General features: G+C 45.6%; 3 protein-coding genes across 7 annotated transcripts in view; 2 read left to right on the forward strand and 1 right to left on the reverse strand.

Annotated features, from left to right (window-relative positions):
- Positions 1-507: 507 nt before the first annotated feature.
- On the reverse strand, positions 508-5,127 carry ACKR2 (atypical chemokine receptor 2). 2 transcript variants are annotated; one of them, XM_054642213.2, is made up of 3 exons: positions 5,003-5,127; positions 4,368-4,425; positions 508-2,656 (listed from the first exon to the last, which is right to left on the reverse strand). In XM_054642213.2, exons 1-3 carry the CDS (start codon positions 5,024-5,026, stop codon positions 1,539-1,541), a joined length of 1,200 nt encoding a protein of 399 aa, XP_054498188.2. In that variant the 5' UTR covers positions 5,027-5,127; the 3' UTR covers positions 508-1,538. The 2 variants fall into 2 exon arrangements, with proteins under 2 accessions (XP_054498188.2, XP_077046673.1); XM_077190558.1 differs by lacking the exon at positions 5,003-5,127 and adding an exon at positions 4,749-4,791.
- A 3,259-nt stretch (positions 5,128-8,386) lies between these two features.
- Positions 8,387-14,597, forward strand: HIGD1A (HIG1 hypoxia inducible domain family member 1A). 4 transcript variants are annotated; one of them, XM_054644199.2, is made up of 4 exons: positions 8,387-8,477; positions 10,285-10,392; positions 12,753-12,887; positions 13,907-14,597. In XM_054644199.2, exons 2-4 carry the CDS (start codon positions 10,290-10,292, stop codon positions 13,954-13,956), a joined length of 288 nt encoding a protein of 95 aa, XP_054500174.1. In that variant the 5' UTR covers positions 8,387-8,477; positions 10,285-10,289; the 3' UTR covers positions 13,957-14,597. The 4 variants fall into 4 exon arrangements, with proteins under 4 accessions (XP_054500174.1, XP_077040964.1, XP_054500166.1 ...); XM_077184849.1 differs by having other exon boundaries at positions 8,403-8,426; XM_054644191.2 differs by having other exon boundaries at positions 8,414-8,542.
- A 1,057-nt stretch (positions 14,598-15,654) lies between these two features.
- Positions 15,655-20,877, forward strand: part of CCDC13 (coiled-coil domain containing 13) — a 31,094-nt gene continuing 25,871 nt past the window's right edge. Inside the window, exons 1-2 of the mRNA XM_077184963.1 lie at positions 15,655-15,748; positions 19,298-19,518. Of these exons, the coding sequence (XP_077041078.1) occupies positions 19,304-19,518 (215 nt within the window). The 5' untranslated portion in view covers positions 15,655-15,748; positions 19,298-19,303. The remainder of the gene's footprint in view (positions 15,749-19,297; positions 19,519-20,877) is intronic.

Consider the following 20,877-nt stretch of genomic DNA (forward strand, 5'->3'; position numbering starts at 1 on the left):
TCCCTTCTGCTTCTCAAACTCCCCTGTTATCTCTCTCCAGATGGGGTTTGGGGACAATGTCAGGGATGCTGCATCCCACCTGGCACTGCTCCTCTGGGTGCTGCCACCCTGATCTACCCACACTGCCACCACAGCCTGTCCCAGCCCCTGGTGCTTGGACCTCTTCTCGTGCAGGATGGAGTGTGACATTAACTCCCCTCTATTCCTCACCTTTGCTCTTCCCTAGAGCATCTCATCAGAAGTCTTCCACAGTCCCAAGAGCCTTCCTCTGTCTGGGATCACAATCTTCATCTGTTTAGCTTCCCAGCTGCTGTCCTTTCTGTCCCTTTCCACGTTCCCTACAGTGACCTGACCCGAGGAGTGAAGGCCACATCATAGCATCAGCTAAATATTTATTCTGGCTTTGTTTTTTTAAGGAAAGCTCCCAACCTTAGCATTTTGGAAAAATACTGTAGCAATGCTGGGAAGAAAAATAACAGCAGTGATCAACTTAAAGCCCTTCTCAGTCCTGTAACCTTATGTAGTAATAAAATAAATGTGATGAGTGCTTTCTCTTAAATTAATCATTTTATTTGTACAACTCTAGGCAACTTCCAGACTTAATAGATTTTCAGGATGAAAAGAGACCATTTAAGGTTCAGGAGCATTTGGGGTGAATAATGCCTTTAAATAAAAGTCAGCAAACTCAGAACCTTGAACCTCAAAGCTGGTAATAAGGATTGACCATCAGCCCTCTGTGGTCTTCTGTTCAGGCCATGCTCTCACTCTGTTGTGTTTCAAAGCCATTATTTGTGTTACAGGTGGTACCCATGGTTCTTTTTTATCTTGTCAGACCGGATCTTGGAAGGCAAGTACCTCCACCACTGTTCTGCTGAGCCCCTTTTTATCTCTTTCTCACTGATTGTTACTGGTCTGGACTTTGTTCTGCTCAAACTGATCTCTAACCAAGGCTCTGCCCCTTGGAGAGCCACACTTCCCTGCTCAGCAGGCACAGCTCATCATGACAGAGAACAACTCAGCTTAAAGTTGTCCAGTCCTTCCTGTTTATCTCCTGGTAGGAAACAAGATTGTCCTGGTTAAATCATCTGGCAGATGGTAAGAGCCAGGAGAAGCAAAGCTATCCCTTGGCAGTCTTTCTGGCCTGATGCATGAGCATGGAATTCCATTCCTCAGCCCACACCAGGGAGGAGGAGAATCTCTCCTCAAGTTTTAATTTGCATTTTTAAAGGCAAAACATTGAGAAATCTGATCCTTTATTTGCTACTGCCTCACATACTCCAGATGGGAACTGGGTTTCTTCCACTAGTGTAAATCCAGGACAATTCTTTCATAATAATTCACTTGCAACAGAAACAGATCCCACATGTACTTTTCCAATCCCAGTTATGTAAAGTCCTCATCTCACGGCTGTTGCTAGGATGAACTATCTGGTTACACAGTGCTGTGGGCTCACACCAACTCCATCATGGGCAGGACAGAGGGCTCACACATAATGTAAATAATGTAAATAATGTAAATAATGTAAATAATGCAAATATTTATGAGGCATTTGTGATGCTCAACATTTCTATCTCAGCTGCATATCTGCTGCAAGACGGGCTCGTCTGGGAGTCCTGGATGGAAAAGAAAGCACCTCTCCTAAAAATGGCCTGAGGGATCTTCCTCAAATATGCCCTGAACCGTTTCTTCACAAAAGCATAGAGCAAGGGGTTGAGACAGCAGTGGACAAAGGACAAGCTCTCCGTGACCTGCAGGGCATAGTCCAGATTCCTGCTGCTTTCACAGCTCCTGATCACACCAACATCTTGCAGGGAGTGGAGGATGAGCACAATGTTGTAAGGACACCACAGCACAAAGAAGACCCCCACCAGAGTAAGGACTAAGCAGAGAGCTCTCCTGGAGCCAGGTATCTGGGAGGTGGTGAGCACACAGGCAATGCGGGAGTAGCAGAAGGTCATGAAGAGGAAGGGGAAAAGGAATCCCAGGATGTTTTGAATCACCCGAAAGACAACTTTCCAAAATAAATGTTCCTGGCCATAATCCTGGGTGCACATGGTGGTTTTGTTGTGAATTTGCCTTGTGCTGGTGAAAAGGCCATCAGGAATGGAGAGAGCTATGGAAAGGACCCACATCACCAACAAGATGAGGATGGAATTTCTCCACACTGTGGAGCTGTGAGGAGACCAAGCATGAACTATCTGCAGGTACATGTCCAGGCTCATGCAGCTCACAAAGAAGATGCCACTGTAGAAGTTCAGAGTGTACATGGCATTTAAGAATGGGCACAAGATGTCCCAGGTGACCCACTGAGAAATGTACAGAGCCCAGAAAGGAAGGGTCAGTAGCAGGAAGAAGTCTGAAACCACCAGGTTCAGCAGATACAACTCAGTCATCTTCTTCTTCTTCTTGATGTACATGAGGAGGACAGTAAACAGGAGAGCATTCCCAGCCATTCCAAGCAGGAAGATCACAGTGTAAAATGATGGCAAGAACACCCTGCTGAAGGACAGCACCTCCTCTTTGGTGCAGAGGCCATAGAGCCCATAATCCTCCTCATCCAGGTACTCGTACGGGTACTCACTCGAACTGGCAGCATCCAGCCATGTGTCTGTGGTTGCTGCTGTCACTCCTGAGCTTGTGTTTGTCCAGTGGCTGCCTAGGAGCAAGGTAAAGGGATCAAATGTTGTTCCAATTCACACAGGAAGCAAACAGCACATCACAGAGGAAATGTGAAACAGAGATGTTTAGTTCATAGAATCATGGAATGGTTTGGGCTGGAAGGGACCTTCAAGATCATCTCATTCCAACCCCCTGTCATGGGCAGGGACACCTTCCACTATCCCAGGTTGCCCCTAGCTCTGTCCAACTTGGCCTTGGACACTTCCAGGGATCCAGGGGCAGCCACAGCTTCTCTGAGAACCTGTGCCAGGGCCTCACAGCAAAGAACTTCCTCCTAATATCTGGTGCAAACCCACCCTCTTTCAGCTGGAAGCCATTCCCCCTTTTCCTGTCACTCCATGCTCCTGTAAAAAGGCCCTCTTTGTCTTCCTTGTAGGCTCCAGTGAAGTACAGGAATTTCATGGGTTTAAATTTCTGCCACTGTCTGGTGAGTATTTTGTGTCCTGAACAACCTGGCCTTTGCTTAAGTATGGGGATAGCTGTCTGCTTGTACATACTAAAAAAAAAAAAAAAAACAAAAAAAAAACCAAAAAAACAAACCAAAACCAAAACCCAAAATTAATTCTGCTTTCCTTACTCAGACACATAAAACTTAAAAATGAATGAGCATGGTTTCCTCTGACATAAGTCACTACTTCCTCCTGGCACCACCACAAGCTTTTAGTGAAGTTTCTGCTCTAAATTACAGGAAATTCACCACCACAGCTCACTGTGAGCTGCTTATATTCACCTGGGTCACTACTAAGAGAGCAACATCTCAATTCTTGGTAAAGAAGAACCTGCCACCAGCACCTTTATGTCAGTGGGGCTGTTCCCAGAGGGGAAATGCTGAACATCTCCCTGCTCCTGGGAGGACATGGACCCCTCTCCATGCCAACTCTAGGACAAGAAGACATGGATTCTGGTAAAAGGCATTTGTAAGTGGAAAATATAGAATTCATAGGATCCCAGAATGGTTTGGGTTGAAGAGACCTTGAAGAACATCTTGTTCCAACCCTCCTGCCCTGGGCAGGGACACCTTCCATGATCCCAGGCTGCTCAAAGACTCATCCAAGGTGAGTACATGTAGGCACCAGAATCCAGTCCTGAATTATGGTGAGAGGGAGAGATTCAGCTGGAAGAACATTGCTGGAATCACTTCTGCATGAGACAAGGCATGAGACAACCCCTGCAGCGGTCACTCCCTGGAACTGTGGGCGTCACAGATGGCTGCAGCCCAGATTTCAGGAAATGGTGAGTGACTGGGAGCCTTCTACTTTTGGGATCTGATTTTAGAGTAAAAAAGTTGTCACTGAGGAGCCCATTTCACAGTAGGAGATGGGATTTGCCTGGTGCTGTTGGCACTTTGAAGGTTAATGAGGAATTTATAAATCAAGGTTAATCTTTTGGCAGCAAAACAAAAAACAGTTTTGCAAAAAATTGTGTAAACACCCCTCTACCCTTAAAGCAGACATTTTTTCAGCCATGGCCAAAGATACCTATCTTTTCCCTGGAGCTCATTTTCCAGCAATCCCAAAGAGGCCTGGCTGTGTAGCTCTGGTCTCTCCTCGAGGATCTGTCTGTCCCTGCAGAGATGTGCAGGGTTTAGGGATGGCTCCCTCCCCACAAACACCCAGGGAAAGGGGTGCCCCTCCACCCCAGAGCTCAGAGTGGGTGTGCAGCTGTAAAGGGTGAAGCTCTGGACATACCTCCTGTGGTCCCATGACTGAAATTGCTTAAATACCCATTCCACATAGTTCCAGGCACCTGAAAAGAAAAGAAAAATGGATTTGAGCTGGATTGAAATGTTTTTGTGCTGTCTCAGTTCTTTGGCAAGTGCTGCAGAGCACTTCAGACAGAACAGTGGGAGAGCAGGGATCTGCCATGGGAAAGAGCCACAAAAAGACTTGTCTGGGAATGAGCTTTTAAAAATTTCTTTTCTGTGTCATATTTTGGAGGAAATTCACCCTCAGCTGTGACTGCAGACCTTTGAGAGGAAACCAAGGCTGCACACTCTGCTGATCACAGCAACACCCGAGACTCATAAACACCTTCCCCCTCACACTCCCTCTGCCCACACCAGCACAGACCATTCCCAAAATTTGCATTTGGGGTTTCTTCCAGCCCACTGAGATGCCTTTTCTCCCTCTGCCACATCCTTCTCCCTCCACATCAGCCCGGCACTGGCGTCCCCATCCCCACCCCGTACCTCAGAGTGGAAGGGAGGGCTGAGCTCAGTAATTAATCCCAGCCCCAAGCTGGCTACCCCTCAAAAACACAAGAGAGCCTTGCCAGGTTTCTTGTGCAGCCTTGTCTACAAGCAAGGAGCAGAAAAGGCACTTACAGGAGCTTCTTCTCCTCTTTCCATCCTGCCAGAGGCTTGAACCAGGCTTTTACAAACTTCTTTCGTTTGTGCAAGAGGACAGTCAGGAAATGTGAGCTCAGAATAACCTCCCTGGTTTGGTTTTGTTTTCCTGCTTTTTATCATTCCTTGGCAGCACTGGAAGAATGCTCTCCACCCTGTGTTTGAGCACAACATCTACAACAGCTCCCAGGGCTGAGCCCCTGCTGTAAGATGTCCTTGTGTTTTCCAGGAAATCTGATGCTGCAGGATCCTCATCCTCTGACAGACCAGAAATGGCCTCTGCCAAAGGCATTTCTGATGAAGTGGTATATTGCAGGAGTTTTTGGGCATCAGCATGGGCGAGTGGTCACACTCCTGCTCATTTCCTCATCTCACCAACAAACAGGGCCATGGGAACAACCTGGTTGTGCCAAGGCTTCCCCTGTGGCAATCCCAGTGCATTTTATTCACCCCAAACCAGCCTGGTAAAAACAGGAGAGCAGAGCAGCAGTGATGGCCACAGCTCCACATCCACAGAGATTCACAGAAGATTCACAAAAAGAAATTTGTTATTTTTACCCATTTCCATGTTTGCCACAATCAGCTGCTGCTGCACTTAAAATATACCCTGTAATATATAAATATTATTATAATATGTGTGCAACACACACATTAGCAGAGAGCAAGAAGCCACTCATAGAGCTGAGACACTGGACACACACACCAGAAAGCTGCAGGTGACAGAGGTTTCATTAGGCCAGCAATTAAAATGAAATAAGTTTTTGTTTTTAATTGAGTTTCTGCCCTGAAGCAGAGAATTAAATGTGCCTCTGAGAGTCACTGGAGAAAGTGGCCTTCACTGTAATTTATTACAAGATATTAACTCAATTTCAGGGCTGGTAATTGCATCGATTTTTTGTTTCCTTTCAGACTGCAGGGCCCTAATGGCTTTGGCAATTAAAGTAACCAGATTAGGGGTAATGGGCAGCACATTTAGAGAGATGCAGGCTTGTCTGAGCCGCTTTATTTTACGCTGCCCAAAATGCCACATGTCGGTGGCAGAGTGACCCTGCAGGAGCAGCAGCTCTGCCTTCCCCCAGCTCGGAGATGGGGAGGTACAAACAGCACACAGGAGCACTGGGCTTAGGGACAAAAGGATTTATATTTGCTGTTTTGCTCTGACAAGCTGTTCTCAGAGTTAGGAGAAGGTTTTAGGCATCTTTGGGATCCCAGTGGATTCTTCTTCCTCTTCCAGAATATGGTTTAAGTCAGGAGCAATTTCTAGGCTGTGTTTGGGCATCAAAATCCTGGCACAGAGTGGGGGTAAAACTAGGTCTGCTTGAAAGCTGAAATATGGGAAAACACAGTCAATTACATGATTCAGCAGCAAGAAAATCAGGCTGAGGGAAAGCCAGAGAAGCTGTGGCTGTCCCATTCCTGGAAGTGTTCCGAGTTGGATGGGGCTTGGAGCAACCTGATCTGGTGGAAGGTGTCCCTGCCCGTGGTAGGGGGTGGAATGGGATGAACTTTAAGGTCTCTTCCAACCCAAACCATTCCATGATTCTGACATCAGGTTGGGAGCTCTTCAGCAAAGGACTAAGCAAGAACCCAAATTTCACAGAATCTCAGAAGTGTTTATTGCTGGTTGGGGGTTTATGTACAAATCACCAACAGGACGGGACTGCTGAGTAATGCATCTCAAGCTGTTTTATTTTCCAGCATCAGTCTCATTACATGGTCATGACAATGGGAAGATGCCAGCAGCTCACATCCCAGGCAGCAGACCAAGAACTTAATGTTACAACTCACTTTAAAAGTTTTTTGACCGATCACAGAAAGCAAAAGCACATTGACAGTAGTTCCATCCAACCCCTATAACCACAGGTACCTTTGGTTAAACAATACTTGCTTATGTCAAATATAATACTTGCTTGTAAGCTTTGAGATACAATGCACAGAGCTCCATTATTAAGCTTAGAACTTCTTAATATCTCTAGATATACTATTGGAGTAGATACTATATATCTCTAGATATACTATAATATCACTAGATATACTTTTTTGTAGCTTAAGGAGTTATTTTAGATAAGCGTTAATACACAGACTATTGTTCCATGTGTCTACTTCTTGTATAATTTTTCTGCTGACAAATCTTATGGCTACTGTTTAGCTCTAATTGCAGTTTTGCTGTCTCTGAGGCTTGCTTTTTGTAGCTTTCTCAAAACCCTCTGATTTTAAGGATTCCCATAGTGTTTAGGTGGGAAAGGACCTTAAAGACCATCATAGGGAAGATGTGTGCTGATGTCTTTACAAACAATTCCATGGCTGAGGGGATGGCTACTAACGGCTTTGAAATGGGGTTTAATGTCTCTCCCAGCTTCAGCCGAGGGTTTATTACAGAACCTGGGCAGTTTGACTCCTAAACAGCCAAATGGGGCCGCACAACCCCGAGTTTCTAAACTTTGGGGTAAATAACCTGTTCAAGGGGGGATATGTGGCAGGCGGTTCGGGAAGGCTGCACCTCCCTGGTACCTCGGCCAGAGGGGGAAGGCAGAGGGCACCGAGCGAGCGAGCGGCGGATTTGGGATAAAAGGAACCTCGGGAGAGAAAACCCCGCGGGGATGTGCCCCAAGGCCTCTCTCCCTTTACTGACTGAAGCTGCAGGATCCTCTGTCTTCTCTATGGACACTGCCTTTTCCCAGAGGGATTTTCCGTACAATCCCATCCCCAGCCATGGGCAGGGACACCTTGCACTGTCCCAGGCTGCTCCAAGCCCCATCCAGCCCTGCCTTGGGCACTTCCAGGGATCCAGAGGCTGCCACAGCTGCTCTGGGCACCCTGTGCCAGGGCCTCACCAACTCCCAGGGAATAATTCCTTCCCAATATCTAATCTAAAGCTCTTCCCTTTTTCTTTAAAACTGCCCGCCCTGGTCCTGTCACTCCGTGGTGTTGCCAACAGTCCCTCCCTATCTGACTCCACGTCACAGTGTGACAACACGGGACGTTTTTGTAGCGAAAAGCAGACAAGCCGCAGAACCACCAGTAGCCGTTTTTCCGCCCTGTTGCCGAACCCGCTATTTTGCTGGTTTTGGGGCTAACCCAGAGTCCAAGCCCCCACCCGGCTCTCGGTACCCCGAGGCGGGGGCTGAGGCCAGGCGGGGGCTGAGGCCAGGCGGGGGCTGAGGCCAGGCCGGGGCTGAGGCCAGGCCGGGCTCCGCAACGCCCCCTCCCGGCCGCCACCGCCTCCCCGCCGCAATGCGGAGCACCGCGCGCTGACGTCACCGCCGGCCCCACCCCCGCGCCCCTATAAGGAAGCGGTGGTCGCGGTCCCGCTCCGGATTGGCTGTCGTTGGGCGCGCGGGCGCGGGGCACGCTGGGAGTTGTGGTTCTGGCAGAGGGGCGGGGCGGAAGCCGCCAATAAGAGGTAGGGGCGGGCCCGGGCGCGGCAGACGCCGGCCGGTATCGGATCAGCGCGGTGAGAGCCGGGTCTGGGGCGGGCGGGACCCCGGGCACACAGCCTGAGTTCTGCGGGCGCTGCAGGTGTCTGGGGCTGGAGCCAGGAAGGGCTCCCATGTGGGGGGAGGGGGAAGGTGACTGGGGCAGGAGTGCAGCAGAGGCGCCGTGTGGGGACGTGGGGCAGAAGGCCGGAGTCCGGTGAAGGTGCCTGGGGCCGCAGTCGGGAACAGTCCCCATGTGGGGTGCGGGGGCCTGGGGCTGGAGCGGGGAAGGATCCCCACGTGGAGCTGGGCTGGCGGAAAGCAGCCTAGGGGCACCCAGGGCCTCCCCCTTGCCGGGAGGGATGCTGGGACCTGTCACCTCCCCACCCATGGTCCTCCCTCAGTGTCCCTCCCCGCGGGTGACACCGGTCACACAGGTGCCCTGACCTTGCCGAACCGAACAGGCCGGGCCGTGTGTTCCACCCAGTTTCTTCTGCCCTGTGCCCATCTTGGTCTGAGCTGAAGGTCACAGAAACTTCCCGTGGTGGATGAATTGTTTCACTTTTAATATAATTTTCTTGTGTAAATCTCACCTCTGGCTGTCTCCTCCTCTGCTGAGTGATGGACAGCTCTTGTTACCGTCTCTGAATGAGTCAGGCTAAAATTATAGTTTACATTCAGCAAATAAGAGTGGTTATAGCATGGGCCAAATCTTAGAGAGATAGAGAAACCAAATCCTTTTGCCTAGAAGAGGAAATGGTTTGAGAACCAGTCAGTCTGCTCGCATGGGTGTGCTCGAAATGCTGTGTAACCAGGGAGCACGGCCACCTTTGAAATGTCTCTTCTGCCTAAGGTTACTGGCACCTGCTTAATGAAATTCCTCTTGGTTTATTCTGAGAGCTTGCAGCCTTCCTAAGTGCCCCTGAGCTGTGTTTTGCTGTTGGTGGCAGAGCTGAACAATAGCAGTAGAGATTTTTCTAGCAGGGCCCTCTGTGGTGTCACTGGCAGAAATTGTCATTAACTGAGTGATGCTTATGCCGAGCACTGAGGAGGGAACAGGTCTTGGTGTAATCCTTGCAATTCCCAACACAAAAAGCTGGGAAGTTCTGGAGGATGGTCTCACTTTGATGATGATGGTTCTGTGAGTGGAGGCATTCTCAAGATGTTGCTGCTTTTTATTTTCCTTGGGGGAAGGTGAGAAATCACCTGTGGATGACTTCTCCTCCTGATGTGACCCCTCACAAGTCTGCACCTATTGAGGGCTTCAGGACTTGCTCAACTCCTTGGTGGTGGCTGTTTTCCATCCCTGTGTTCTCCATCAGGAATTGGGAGTTATGATGATGTGGGACAGGCTGTGGTGACTGAGGAGCTGCCAGGCAGGGCTGACCTTGTGCAGCAGCTCGTGCTTCCCAACCCAACTGCTGTGGCTGCTGCTCTTGGCAGGGAATGAGGGGGAGAAGTGAACTTTGCTGAGGTCAGAAGTGCCATAAAGGACCAGCCTGCGAAAGCCAAGCAGAGGGGTGAGGCATGGAATTCCTAAAAGGAAAGGCAGGCAGTGACCAAAGCTTTCTGTGACTATGGAGAGGGGTCACTGGGATCTCTTATGGTGTGAACAGATGGCAGAAATTTGTTGTTCTCCTACTTTTTTTGGTTTTGTTTCATTGTTACCTCTCCTGGTGAGCAGAGTCCTGCTTCCCAAGGCTTCACTTGAATTAAACCATCTTTCCACGCTGCCTGTTCTTATCTCTCACTACCTGGATATTTGTGATAAGGGATTTTCTTTCCCTAAAGATTCTCTTTATTTGGGGTTTCCAAAGCCTGAAGGGAGGTTCTTTGTCTTCACAGCCACAATGTCACCCAGCCAGGAATCCGTTTACCCTGACTATGAGACAGAGACCAGCCAGACCTCGAAGCTGATAAAAAAGTTTAAGGAGACGCCGTTTGTGCCCATTGGTGAGTTCAGAAATGGAGAAATGTGTTTGCACAATCGATGTGGGAAACACCATTACTGTTCACCTTTTTTCTGTAAACAGGAAATTACTTAGAAATTACCTCCCCATAATAGTTGTCCTAAAAGAAAGAGGGAAATTAATGAGGTCTGTTACCTTAAATATAAAACTCAGAACCTAAAAGTATTAAAAAAAAGCCCCAAACCAACAAACCCTGAAAGGCTTTTTAGGTGGGGCTACAAACCATGTGAAGGTGATGCTGTCTAGTGGTTAAGGAATGTGTTGTGCAGTTGTTCTGGAGCACAGTTCCTGGGAATTATGTGACCACTACAAAGTGACTTAAAAGCTGTAAAAATACGAACTAGAAGGATTTAAGTTACAGCCTGTCTGGTAAATGTTTCACACCTCTGCTACCATCACTTAGTTAAAATGCATTTTTTAGTAACTTTTATGTTACTCCAGCTTGAGGAAGTTGTTCAGTTCTCAGCCTCTCTGTTGAGACTTCCAGAAAGCTTCTGAGGAGAGCAGGGATCAGCTTTTATGTGACACAGGACACGTTTTGATTTCCAGCCACCTTAAATGGAGAGCAGAGAGGTCACTTGGGGTGAACTGTTCCAAGCTTTTGCCAGCACATTTCCGTCACTGCTTCCGTGCTCACTGCACTTTGTCTCCACCTTGCTGGGCTGTACCATGAACTCCAGGAGTTCCAGTTCCCTGAAGCAGATTGGCAGAACTCACCTTTGACCTGTGTCAGAGCTGGGCTGAAGGCCCTAAAACTGTTAAATGGTATTTAATGAGAGTGAATTAAGTGTTTACAGCTTTCTGGTGTAATGCTCTGGCTCAGGGAAGATAAACTGCCCGTGCTCTGCTCAGTAAAATATACACAGCACTTAAAACTTGGCATGCACCTATGAACTGTGCAAATAATCCTAAAAATGGAATGAAATAGATGGAATTGGAAAAGGTTGTGCATTTCTCTGTGTATTCTGAGAAAGCATCAGTGTTGGAGCTGGCAAAGCTGGGGCTGTTGCTCTGCTGAAGGACTATCAGTGAATTCTGGCCCTGGGAAAGAGACCCAGCAGAGCCTCCCTCCTCACAGTTTGGGGGCAATAACATGTGATTTCTCCTGTCCTGGTGGCACCTGGCCAAATGTGACAACACCCAAAATAGCAACTGCAGCAGGCCAGTGGATACATCGGGGAGCATTCACACACTGAGAGTCTAAGCTTCAGCTGGGTGGAGCTCTTGGCTGTGTCTGTGCAGGGAAAGAAGGTGTGAGGAACCCTGGTTCTGTCTGAAAAATATCCAGGGAATTCTCACACCTTGAGCTGTAATGCCAAAATCCTTTGGCATTTTAATGCTGATGGAAGTCTCTTGCCTGCACTGATTGCATTGCATGAGGTAGCACTGGAGTGAAACCAGGGCTAGGATTTACCACTCCACAAAACCAGAGCGATTAGACCAAAACAGGCTTATTTTAGGATGGGAGAGTTGTGCCAGGGGAGGTTTAGACTGGATATTAGGAAAAATTTCAGGGAGAAGGCTGCCCAGGGCAGTGCTGGAATCACCATCCACGCAGGGATTGAAAAACTGTATAGATTGACACTTGGGGACATGGTTGTGGGTTTCTCTGGGTCTGCATTGAAGGCACTTGAGACAGTAGTTCATGTTCACACTCAGGTGTTTATTATTTCTTATCAGTAAAACAGCCTCACTACTGGGAGTTCAGCAGCTTTTCATTAGAAGGCACAAAATGCCAACAATCTCTTGTTCCAAGGCCTTCTCAGACTAAACTGTCCAATTCAGAGCTGACACCTGGATTATTTTCCCTTTGAACCCAATCACTGATCCCACAGAGCTGCAATGGGGACTTTTCTGCCCAATTACAAAATGCCACCCAAACCCATGGAGAAGGAGGAAGAAGAAGCATGGAGCAGAAACCCAGGATGACACCCTGTGCCCTCCATCTGCTTCCATCCACAACACACTAAAAACCCCAAAACCTCAATTTCTCACCCAGTGACACACCTGCACTGCTCTCTATAATCTATTTCACACTTTTGTGGGTTCCAGTCTATCTTGAAGTCTGGGGAACTTTCTCCATGAATGAGGGTCAGAGTCAGTGCTGCCCTGGGGGTCAGGGCACCCCAGAGCAGACAGAGAAATATTCCCAGTGCCTTGGGTTTCCATACATGGTTTAGGGGTGGCCTTGGCAGTTGTGGGGGAATGGTTGGACTCAGTGATCTTCAGGGTCTTTTCCAACCCAAGCAGCTCAGTGGTTCACAGGCTGTTTTGTTTAGGTGGGTCCCTTCACTCCTGGTGCCCTGGATCTCCACTCAGAGGGATGCTCTCGTTGCCTTGCAGGGATGGCTGGCTTCACCGCCGTGGTGGCCTATGGGCTGTACAAGCTGAAGCACAGAGGTGACATGAAACTGTCCCTTCACCTGATCCACATGCGTGTGGCAGCCCAGGGCTTCGCCGTGGGAGCCCTGACGTGTGGTACGTATGCAATGGGAGCTGTGCTTGGCAATGGCAAACCATGGAGAACCTCCTGGATCTCTCCAGTGGACAACAGAGCTGGCATGGCTGGCTGGAAGCATCCAAAACATGTATTTCAGGATGTTTGTGCTCCTTAACTGCTGCTCAATCAGCCTTTCTGAAGTAATCTGATTTTATGTATTTAATTTCAGAGTAGCGGTTTTGATTATGTCTAGATGTGGAATGTGAGGTGCTGCATCTCTGCCTCTTACAGACCAAAAAAAAGAAAACATTCATCTGACATTAAATATGTTGCTGTTTCTGAATTTAATGCATTGGAAGATTTACAGCTTGTGTAGACCATGGTATTACATATTTTTATATTTATTTATATATATACACATATACAATATATATGTATATATTATATATATATACATGTATACAATATATATGTATATATTATATATATATACATGTATACAATATATATGTATATATTATATATATATACATGTATACAATATATATGTATATATTATATATATACATGTATACAATATATATGTGCATATATGTGTGTATATATAATATATATGCATATATACACATACTGTTATATGTATATATATGTGTATACATATATATATAATATATATTTATATGTATGTATTTTTTCAGGACTGGACTTGTGTCTCTGAATGTACACTGTGCCCCTGATCTGTACATCCCAGGTCTCCTCTGTGTGTAAATGTCCATCCCATGAAACACTGTTTGTACTGCATTCCCAGCAGGAACATCAGAAAAGCTTGACTCTGGCCACAAAATCAACTAGAATTAACTCAGGATCTGCATTTTCATAAATTGTATATTTTTATACTCAGTTTCTCTGTGTATGAAGAATTTTGGAGTGTTTGTTTAAAAAATGTAGCTGAGGAGGAAGGGAAATTCTGTCTTGCTGAGAACTGTTGAGATTTTGAAACCCATCCTTTCCAATTGAACACAGTTCTTTAATTGTGCTTTTTTTCCCTGTCTTGCAGGGGTGCTGTATTCCATGTTCCAGGAGTATGTGGTGAAGCCCAAGGAATAGTGGGAAGCTGTCTGAAATCCCTGTCCTGCTGGTGGCCTGTGTACTGCAGCTCCAAACCTCCTACTGAGTGAGGGGTTCTTGAAGAAAACAAATAATACATGGCATTAGAGAATTGTTCTATTTTGTGTATGGTACACTGTGCTGAACCTGGCAGCCTCAGAATGTGACCTGTGGCTATTGGGGTCTGGGTCTCTCTGATTGACACCACCACATCCCAGTTTTTAAGGGATATTGTGGAGTGCAATCCCTCTATCTTCCCCTTCAACTCAGTCCTAAAACTGGTGATTTCTTCTGCTGTTGTTGCCCAAAACCATGATGTCTGAACTGGCTTCTGTCAGGAAAGCCTGGCTGTCATTTTCTATCCTCTGCCTCCAACTTTGTAATTTAGAAGCTTCCAGTAGCACTAAATGACTTCTAAAATATTGAGAGCTATATAAACATCTATATTTTTTATTTAAAGCATAGAGATAAGTATGTTGCAGCTATTTAAATGTTATATTTATTCATTGTTAACGAAGACACAGGCTCCCTATTTTTGCTATATCAGACCCTTGGATTATGATATTTTGTAACTTTATTTACAGTGTTCTTCTGAGTAACATCTAAATGTAACATTTAAAATACAGATTGTGAAAACTGAACTTTAATTTGGTGGTTTCATGCTTTTAAAGTGTACGATCTAGCTGATTTCCGCAGTACTGTTCCGCACAGAAATTCTAAACCATTTAAATCTGAAAAGCCCCCCCATCACCTTGTCTGTGAGTTATTTTACACTCAAACTCCTTGTACTTCCAACAGCAGTCACAAAAATAAAAGCCAATTTCTAAAAAAGCACATATTTTCCTGTCAGCTCACATTGCATGGTGACAGTCTGAGATGTTACCCATACAAGGTACAAACTGCACCTACCTGTCTGTGACCTATTGTGCGGAGCAGGGGGAGATTAAACACAAATAAAAGTGAGCAGTGGAGGTAATAATTTCTGTGAGCTGTTGTACAGAGCAGGAAGAGATTAAACACGAATAAAAGTGAGCAGTGGAGGTAATTTCTGTGAGCTGTTGTACGGAGCAGAGGCAGATTAAACACGAATAAAAGTGAGCAGTGGAGGTAATTTCTGTGAGCTGTTCTATGGAGCAGGAAGAGATTAAACACAAATAAAAGTGAGCAGTGGAGGTAATTTCTGTGAGTTGTTGTACAGAGCAGGAAGAGATTAAACACGAATAAAAGTGAGCAGTGGAGGTAATAATTTCTGTGAGCTGTTGTACGGAGCAGAGGCAGATTAAACACGAATAAAAGCGAGCAGTGGAGGTAATAACTGTCCGCCTATGAATTTGTTGGCGGGGGGCTCCCATCCCCAACAGAGGGATGGTGTGAGCAGAATAAAAATCCCCTGAGAAGGGAAAGGGAATTCCAGCCTGGTGCTCTCCTTGACTCCCAGCTGCTATCACCCTGCTGCCCTTGGCTGCTCCCACGCAGATGGGGATGGGCCTCGACGCTTTTTCCTGTTCCTACCACCGTGAAGGGGGGAGAAGGAGCCGCTCGTGGGGCCGAGGGGCCGGGATCGGTGCGGGAATTGCGGGAATGGCGATAGGGAGCGGTGTGTGAGGGCAGCCATCATGGCGGCTGCGCTGAGGGCAAGGGCGCGCGCGCGTTGCCATGGGCACCGCACCGGGAGCCGGGGCCACAACTCCGGTGTCGCCGCTGCCCAGCAGGAACCGGGCACAGCAACCGGGCACAGCCGGGGATACCCAGCCGGTGCCACCCGCCCGGTGCCCTCGGGAACGCGGCTTGGGTAGGCCGGGGGAGGTGCGGGAAGCGCGGGCAGGAGTTCCCGCCGTGGGGGAACAGCGCGGCACTGCCGGGACCTAGCAGGTCCTGGCAGGACACAGGGGTGGTGGCAATTACAGCTACAGGTTTCCAATTAAAATATATAAATGTAAACACAAGAAATTCTGCCTAGAAATGGGCGAGAAATTCTTTCTGCAGAGAGCTGGGAAGGTCTGGCCAGGGAGGGTGTGGAGTTTCCTTCTCTGGGGACATCCCAAAGGCACCTGGGTGAGTTCCTGTGTCACCTGCTCCAGGTGACCCCGCCCTGGAGCCCTCCTGGCTGGAGCCAGGGATGGTTTAGAGGAGATATTCTGGAATATTTAATCGATATTCTGGAATATTTCATCACTGGAAGTGTTGAACCTTGTGAAAAATGTGTATTTTAGGATTGGCTTTTCACAAATATTGAAACGAATATTATGTTATGTTAGAAAGTTATGCTGTATTAATTTTTGTTAGTAGTGTGTTAAATATAGTTTTAGGTTATAATGTTAAAACAGAAACTATGCTATGTAAGCTACTTTTAAAGAAAGGACTCGCAGTGAGATAGCAGCCACAGGACACCTGACTGAATCTTTCAGATGTGAAAAACGCCAGTCACTTGTTTTTAAAATTTTAAAAGTTTAAGAGTAATAAAATGATCATAAAAATAGTAATACAATTAGAGTAATAATAATTTGGACAATCTGAATTAGGACAATATGAGACAATAGAAACAAAGAGGGACATCTGGGTACCTTTCCTGGGCAGCACAGGCCTGAAAAAGGACCCAGGTTAACAGAGGATTAACCCTTAAAAGCAACAGCCTGTTGCATATTCATACACCTCATCCATGATGCATAAATTCCATTCAAACACAGGATTCTGTCTGGTCATCAGCAACTTCTTAATCCTAACAGTGCCTTCAAGGCAGGAGAAGTTCATTTCTTCTGATAATGGAGCAATAAATTCTCTTTCTCTGAAAGATTCAGGTGTCCTGTGGCTGCTGTCTCGCTGTGAGTCCTTTCTTTAAAAAAAGTATCCTACATAGCATAGTTTCTATTTTAACCTTATGTTATAACCTAAAACTGTATTTAACACACTACTTAAGAGAATTAATACAGCATTACTTTCTAACACACCACCTATCATATTCATTTTAATATGTGTAGAAAGCCAATCATAAAATACACATTTTTCACACAGAGAAAGAGAATTTATTGCCCCATTATCAGTAGAAATGAACTTCTTCCTGCCTTGCTCAGCTATGAAGATGCAGTTAGGATTAAGAGGAAGAAGTTGACACTGCCCTGACAGAATCCTGTGTTTGAATGGAATTTATGCATCATGGATGAGGTGTATGAATATGCAACAGGCTGTTGTTTTTAAAGGTTAATCCTCTGTTAACCTGGGTCCTTTTTCAGGCTTATGTTGCCCAGAAAAAGGTACCTGGACATCTGTAACTCTTTGTTTCTATTGTCTCATATTGTCCTAATCCAAATTGTCCAAATTATCATTACTCTAATTATATTACTATTTTTATAACAATTTTATTACTATTAAACTTCTAAAATTTTAAGAAACAAGTGATTGGCGTTTTTCACAAACCTTTCAGTGTGGAGCAGTTCATCCCTGGAAGTGCTCAAATCCCACATGGATGTGGCACTTGGGGCCAAGGTTTGGTGGTGGCAATGGGTAATGGTTGGACTTGGAGGATCTGAGAGGGTTTTTCCATGGTAGCATTGTGGGGTTGGAGCTGCACCTTGAGTACCATGCACATTTCTGGCCTATAGATGAGTAAATAACTCAATAAGTTATGAAATAATAAATTAATCAGCAATGCGGTCTAAGTAAAGAAAATTCTGAGAAAAATCATGAAGCCTAAAATAGTTACTCTGCTAAGAATTCTAGGATATTTTCAGAACAGAGACAGCTATTCTTTGAAGATGTTCTTGCTTATCTTTGCTATCTTTAAGGTCAGTAGCTAAAGCTATCAAGAAATCCAATCTAATTATAAATTTAATTATCAACCCAAAGGTTACTGAACCCAGAAAAGCTGTCTAAATTTTATATCCAGTTTGCTTAAGTAAATGGAATGGGCTCCTTATCTCTGTAGGCTTTTTCTAAATCTCAGAATCAGCTTTAATCAATTAAAATTAATTTTCCAGCCTCACTGACTCAGTAATTCTTTGATCCCTCATGCCCAGAGCCCTGTGGGCTGTGCAGAGGCACCAGACTCTGCTCTTTGCACCTTGTCCAGGTGACTCTCTGCCCATAAAATACACAAAGGGACACTCTGCCTTTTGGTGCATTAATCAGGATAATTGGATTTCCCTCAGTGTGGGAAAGGCCCTGTGATAATTACTCAGTGCAGGGCGTGCCTTTGGAGGTATTTATGTATTATAAATAGACCAAAGGTGCAATAGGGTTTTTTTGCCCACAATAAATGTCCAACAGAAGGAGAAAGGGGCTGCAATTTATCAGAAAACTGGCCTTAGTCATCCTAAGAAAATGTTTGGGTAGTGATATTAATATTTAAAAATATCTATTCATAATATATTGTTATAATGAAATATACTTAATAACTAATATATTATTATTTAGTTATTTATTGGTATCACTCAGTTATTAGAAATTTGCAGGAAAGGTGTAAGCCACACTTTTGTCTTGCCTGAAGGGATCACAAGGAAAAAAATATTTTTCTTTCTCTCTCATGAACCCAAAAATGGGGGGATTTGCACCTTTCCTGGACATGGGCAGGGAGGCTGGAGGGTCCCAACCACTCCAGTGTGGCCTGGCTGCCACATTGGCTGGGATTTGGCCCCAGCCTGCTCCTCTGTTAAAATGTTTATTTAAACAGGTCTGTTTAGGAACATTTGGAAACGTTGCTTTTTGAATTCTGGAGTGAAAAAAACCCGAAAACTTTTTTTTAAAGGGCTGTTTAAAAGCCATTTATGGAAAAGGGACTTGAAGCAGGGCTGGAGAGGAGGAGGAGGAGGAGGAGGTGGTGGAGGTGTGTGGTGGTGTTTGCAGGGGTCTTAGGATGAGGGAAGAGATGAGAATCTTGACTCCATGTTTCAGAAGGCTGATTTATTATTTTATGATATATATTATATTATATTAAAACAAAATGATAAATTAAAACTCTACTAAAAGAGTAGAATAAAGGATTTCATCAGAAGGCTTGAAGAGAATAGAAAGGAATGATAATAAAATCTTGTGACTGACCAGAAAGTCTGAGCCAGCTGGGCTGTGATTGGCCATTAATGAAAAACAATCACATGAGACCAATCAAAGATGCACCTGTTGCATTCCACAGCAGCAAAACATGGAGAAGCTGAAGCTTCTCAGCTTCTCAGGAGAAAAGATCCTGGCAAAAAGGGTTTTTCATAAAACATGTCTGTGACAGAGGTGGGAGACTGGGCAAGGTCAGGGAGGAAAAGCTGCAGAGCAGCTGCCAGAAGGGGATGTTTCTCAGAGCAGTGCTGATCTCTGCTCTCTGTCACTTCTTATTTTCCTCTCCTTATGCTTTTAGTAAACAATGGAGCCAGAGGTAAAAGTGATTGAAGATTTCAAAAGCCAGTTCAAGGCTTATCAGGAGCAGCAGCAAAGGCGGCTGAAAAATTTGATGGAGGCCAAGAAGGAGAAGCAGGACAGGCAGAAGAGCACTGGCAGCACAAAGGAGACTGTAAGAGCACTGAGTGATCTAAACCTCTTTAAAAAAGGACCTCCTGTAAAGGAAGATGCCAGCAAAAGGTAAAGGTCTGGCAGCACCATTCCTTCAGGAAGTCACTGGAGTGTATTTTGCTTATGATCTCATGAAACTCAGTATTATTAAGCTGAGAGGACACTTTCTGTTTTCACACACTGGGCTCTCATTATCCTGAGCAGATTCTCCTTGTCCATAATTATCCTCAGGGCATTGTGCTGAGCTCTTTAATGTCAGTATTTTACAAATGAAGGGGCAGCCAGGTACCACCTGACCCAATCCAGCCTTTTGGGGTCACTGGCACCCTCTGAGCTGCTGCTTAGTTCCTGCCTAGCTTTAAACTAATAGGTTCTCTACAGGAATAATTTCCAAAGATGGACACAGGCAAAGCAGCTAATGGGAGCAAGCCACAGGCCTGCAGTGCAGAAGTTTTCCCTGGGATTTCTTTGCAGTATATCCTGATTTGGTGGATCACAAGATTACCAGGACATTGAGCATTTTGGTATGGATCTCCCTTAATCTTGTGTTTTCCTTTGAGCTGAGTACTGGAGCAGAGATTTAAAGCCCCAGCTCAGATCATTTCTCTTCCTCCCAGGATGCAGTCAGCCTTTCCCTCTGACCCAATTAATCCTCCTGACTAGAGCAGGTCTGGGGCTGGACACACCCAAAGGTGTCTGCACTGCTGGCTATGGGAATAAAACTCATGGGACTCCATTTCTTCATGGTGGAAAAAGCCCATTCTTTATTCACAAAACTCCTTTTTATTCAGTTTTTCAGACTTCATGTGGGACTCCAATTGCTCAGTATTTTTCTTGACAGTTACTTATTGGTTAGCAACAAGTTGTTACTCTGTATTGATTGGTCATTCAAATCCCCGGGGTATAAGTGCAGGAAAAGTTGTTTGTGAGAGATAATTTTCATTTTTCTAACAGTGTAAAAACAGTTTATACAGGTACCAGTTGTTTTTCACCCAGGATTAGATTGTTATGTTAATGAACTGCTCACACTAGGATTGCTTTCACATGGGAACTGCAAACTATTAGCTTTGACCAGACCAGCCATTGATTTTAACAGAGCAGGCTTGATTTTATGCAGCCTTTCTTTATGATTTTTCTACCTTAATGCAACATCTGCTGTTCAGGGCTTTGCTCTGTGGCATTAGTGAAACCAGGTGAAGAAATTTTCATGCACTCACCAGAGCTCTCTGATTTGCCAAGTTTAGCCCCCAATCCAACCCCTTCCCTTCAACATTGTTTTCTGATAATCTGTAGAAGATTATGATGGAAATTTGATTTTTAAAAAATTCCTGTGAGGCTGATTCCTATAGTTCAGATGTTTGGCAGAGGAAAGGGATTTAGGTGCTCCCATGGCACAGCCTGGGCAGTGTGCAGAGCACAGGAAAGCCC

Source organism: Agelaius phoeniceus, chromosome 1, assembly GCF_051311805.1.
Source record: "Agelaius phoeniceus isolate bAgePho1 chromosome 1, bAgePho1.hap1, whole genome shotgun sequence".
Lineage (NCBI taxonomy): Eukaryota > Metazoa > Chordata > Aves > Passeriformes > Icteridae > Agelaius > Agelaius phoeniceus.

What these genes read in the sequence shown, in the direction of transcription:
- ACKR2 (XM_054642213.2), bottom strand. Translation starts at nt 5,026, where the DNA reads ATGGAAAGAGGAGAAGAAGCTCCT. An exon ending in AAAGAGGAGAAGAAGCTCCT is followed by an intron (nt 4,426 to 5,002) that starts GTAAGTGCCTTT and finishes TTTTCTTTTCAG; the next exon opens with GTGCCTGGAACTATGTGGAA. An exon ending in CAGTCATGGGACCACAGGAG is followed by an intron (nt 2,657 to 4,367) that starts GTATGTCCAGAG and finishes CCTTGCTCCTAG; the next exon opens with GCAGCCACTGGACAAACACA.
- HIGD1A (XM_054644199.2), top strand. Translation starts at nt 10,290, where the DNA reads ATGTCACCCAGCCAGGAATCCGTTTACCCTGACTATGAGACAGAGACC. An exon ending in GACGCCGTTTGTGCCCATTG is followed by an intron (nt 10,393 to 12,752) that starts GTGAGTTCAGAA and finishes GTTGCCTTGCAG; the next exon opens with GGATGGCTGGCTTCACCGCC. An exon ending in CGTGGGAGCCCTGACGTGTG is followed by an intron (nt 12,888 to 13,906) that starts GTACGTATGCAA and finishes CCTGTCTTGCAG; the next exon opens with GGGTGCTGTATTCCATGTTC.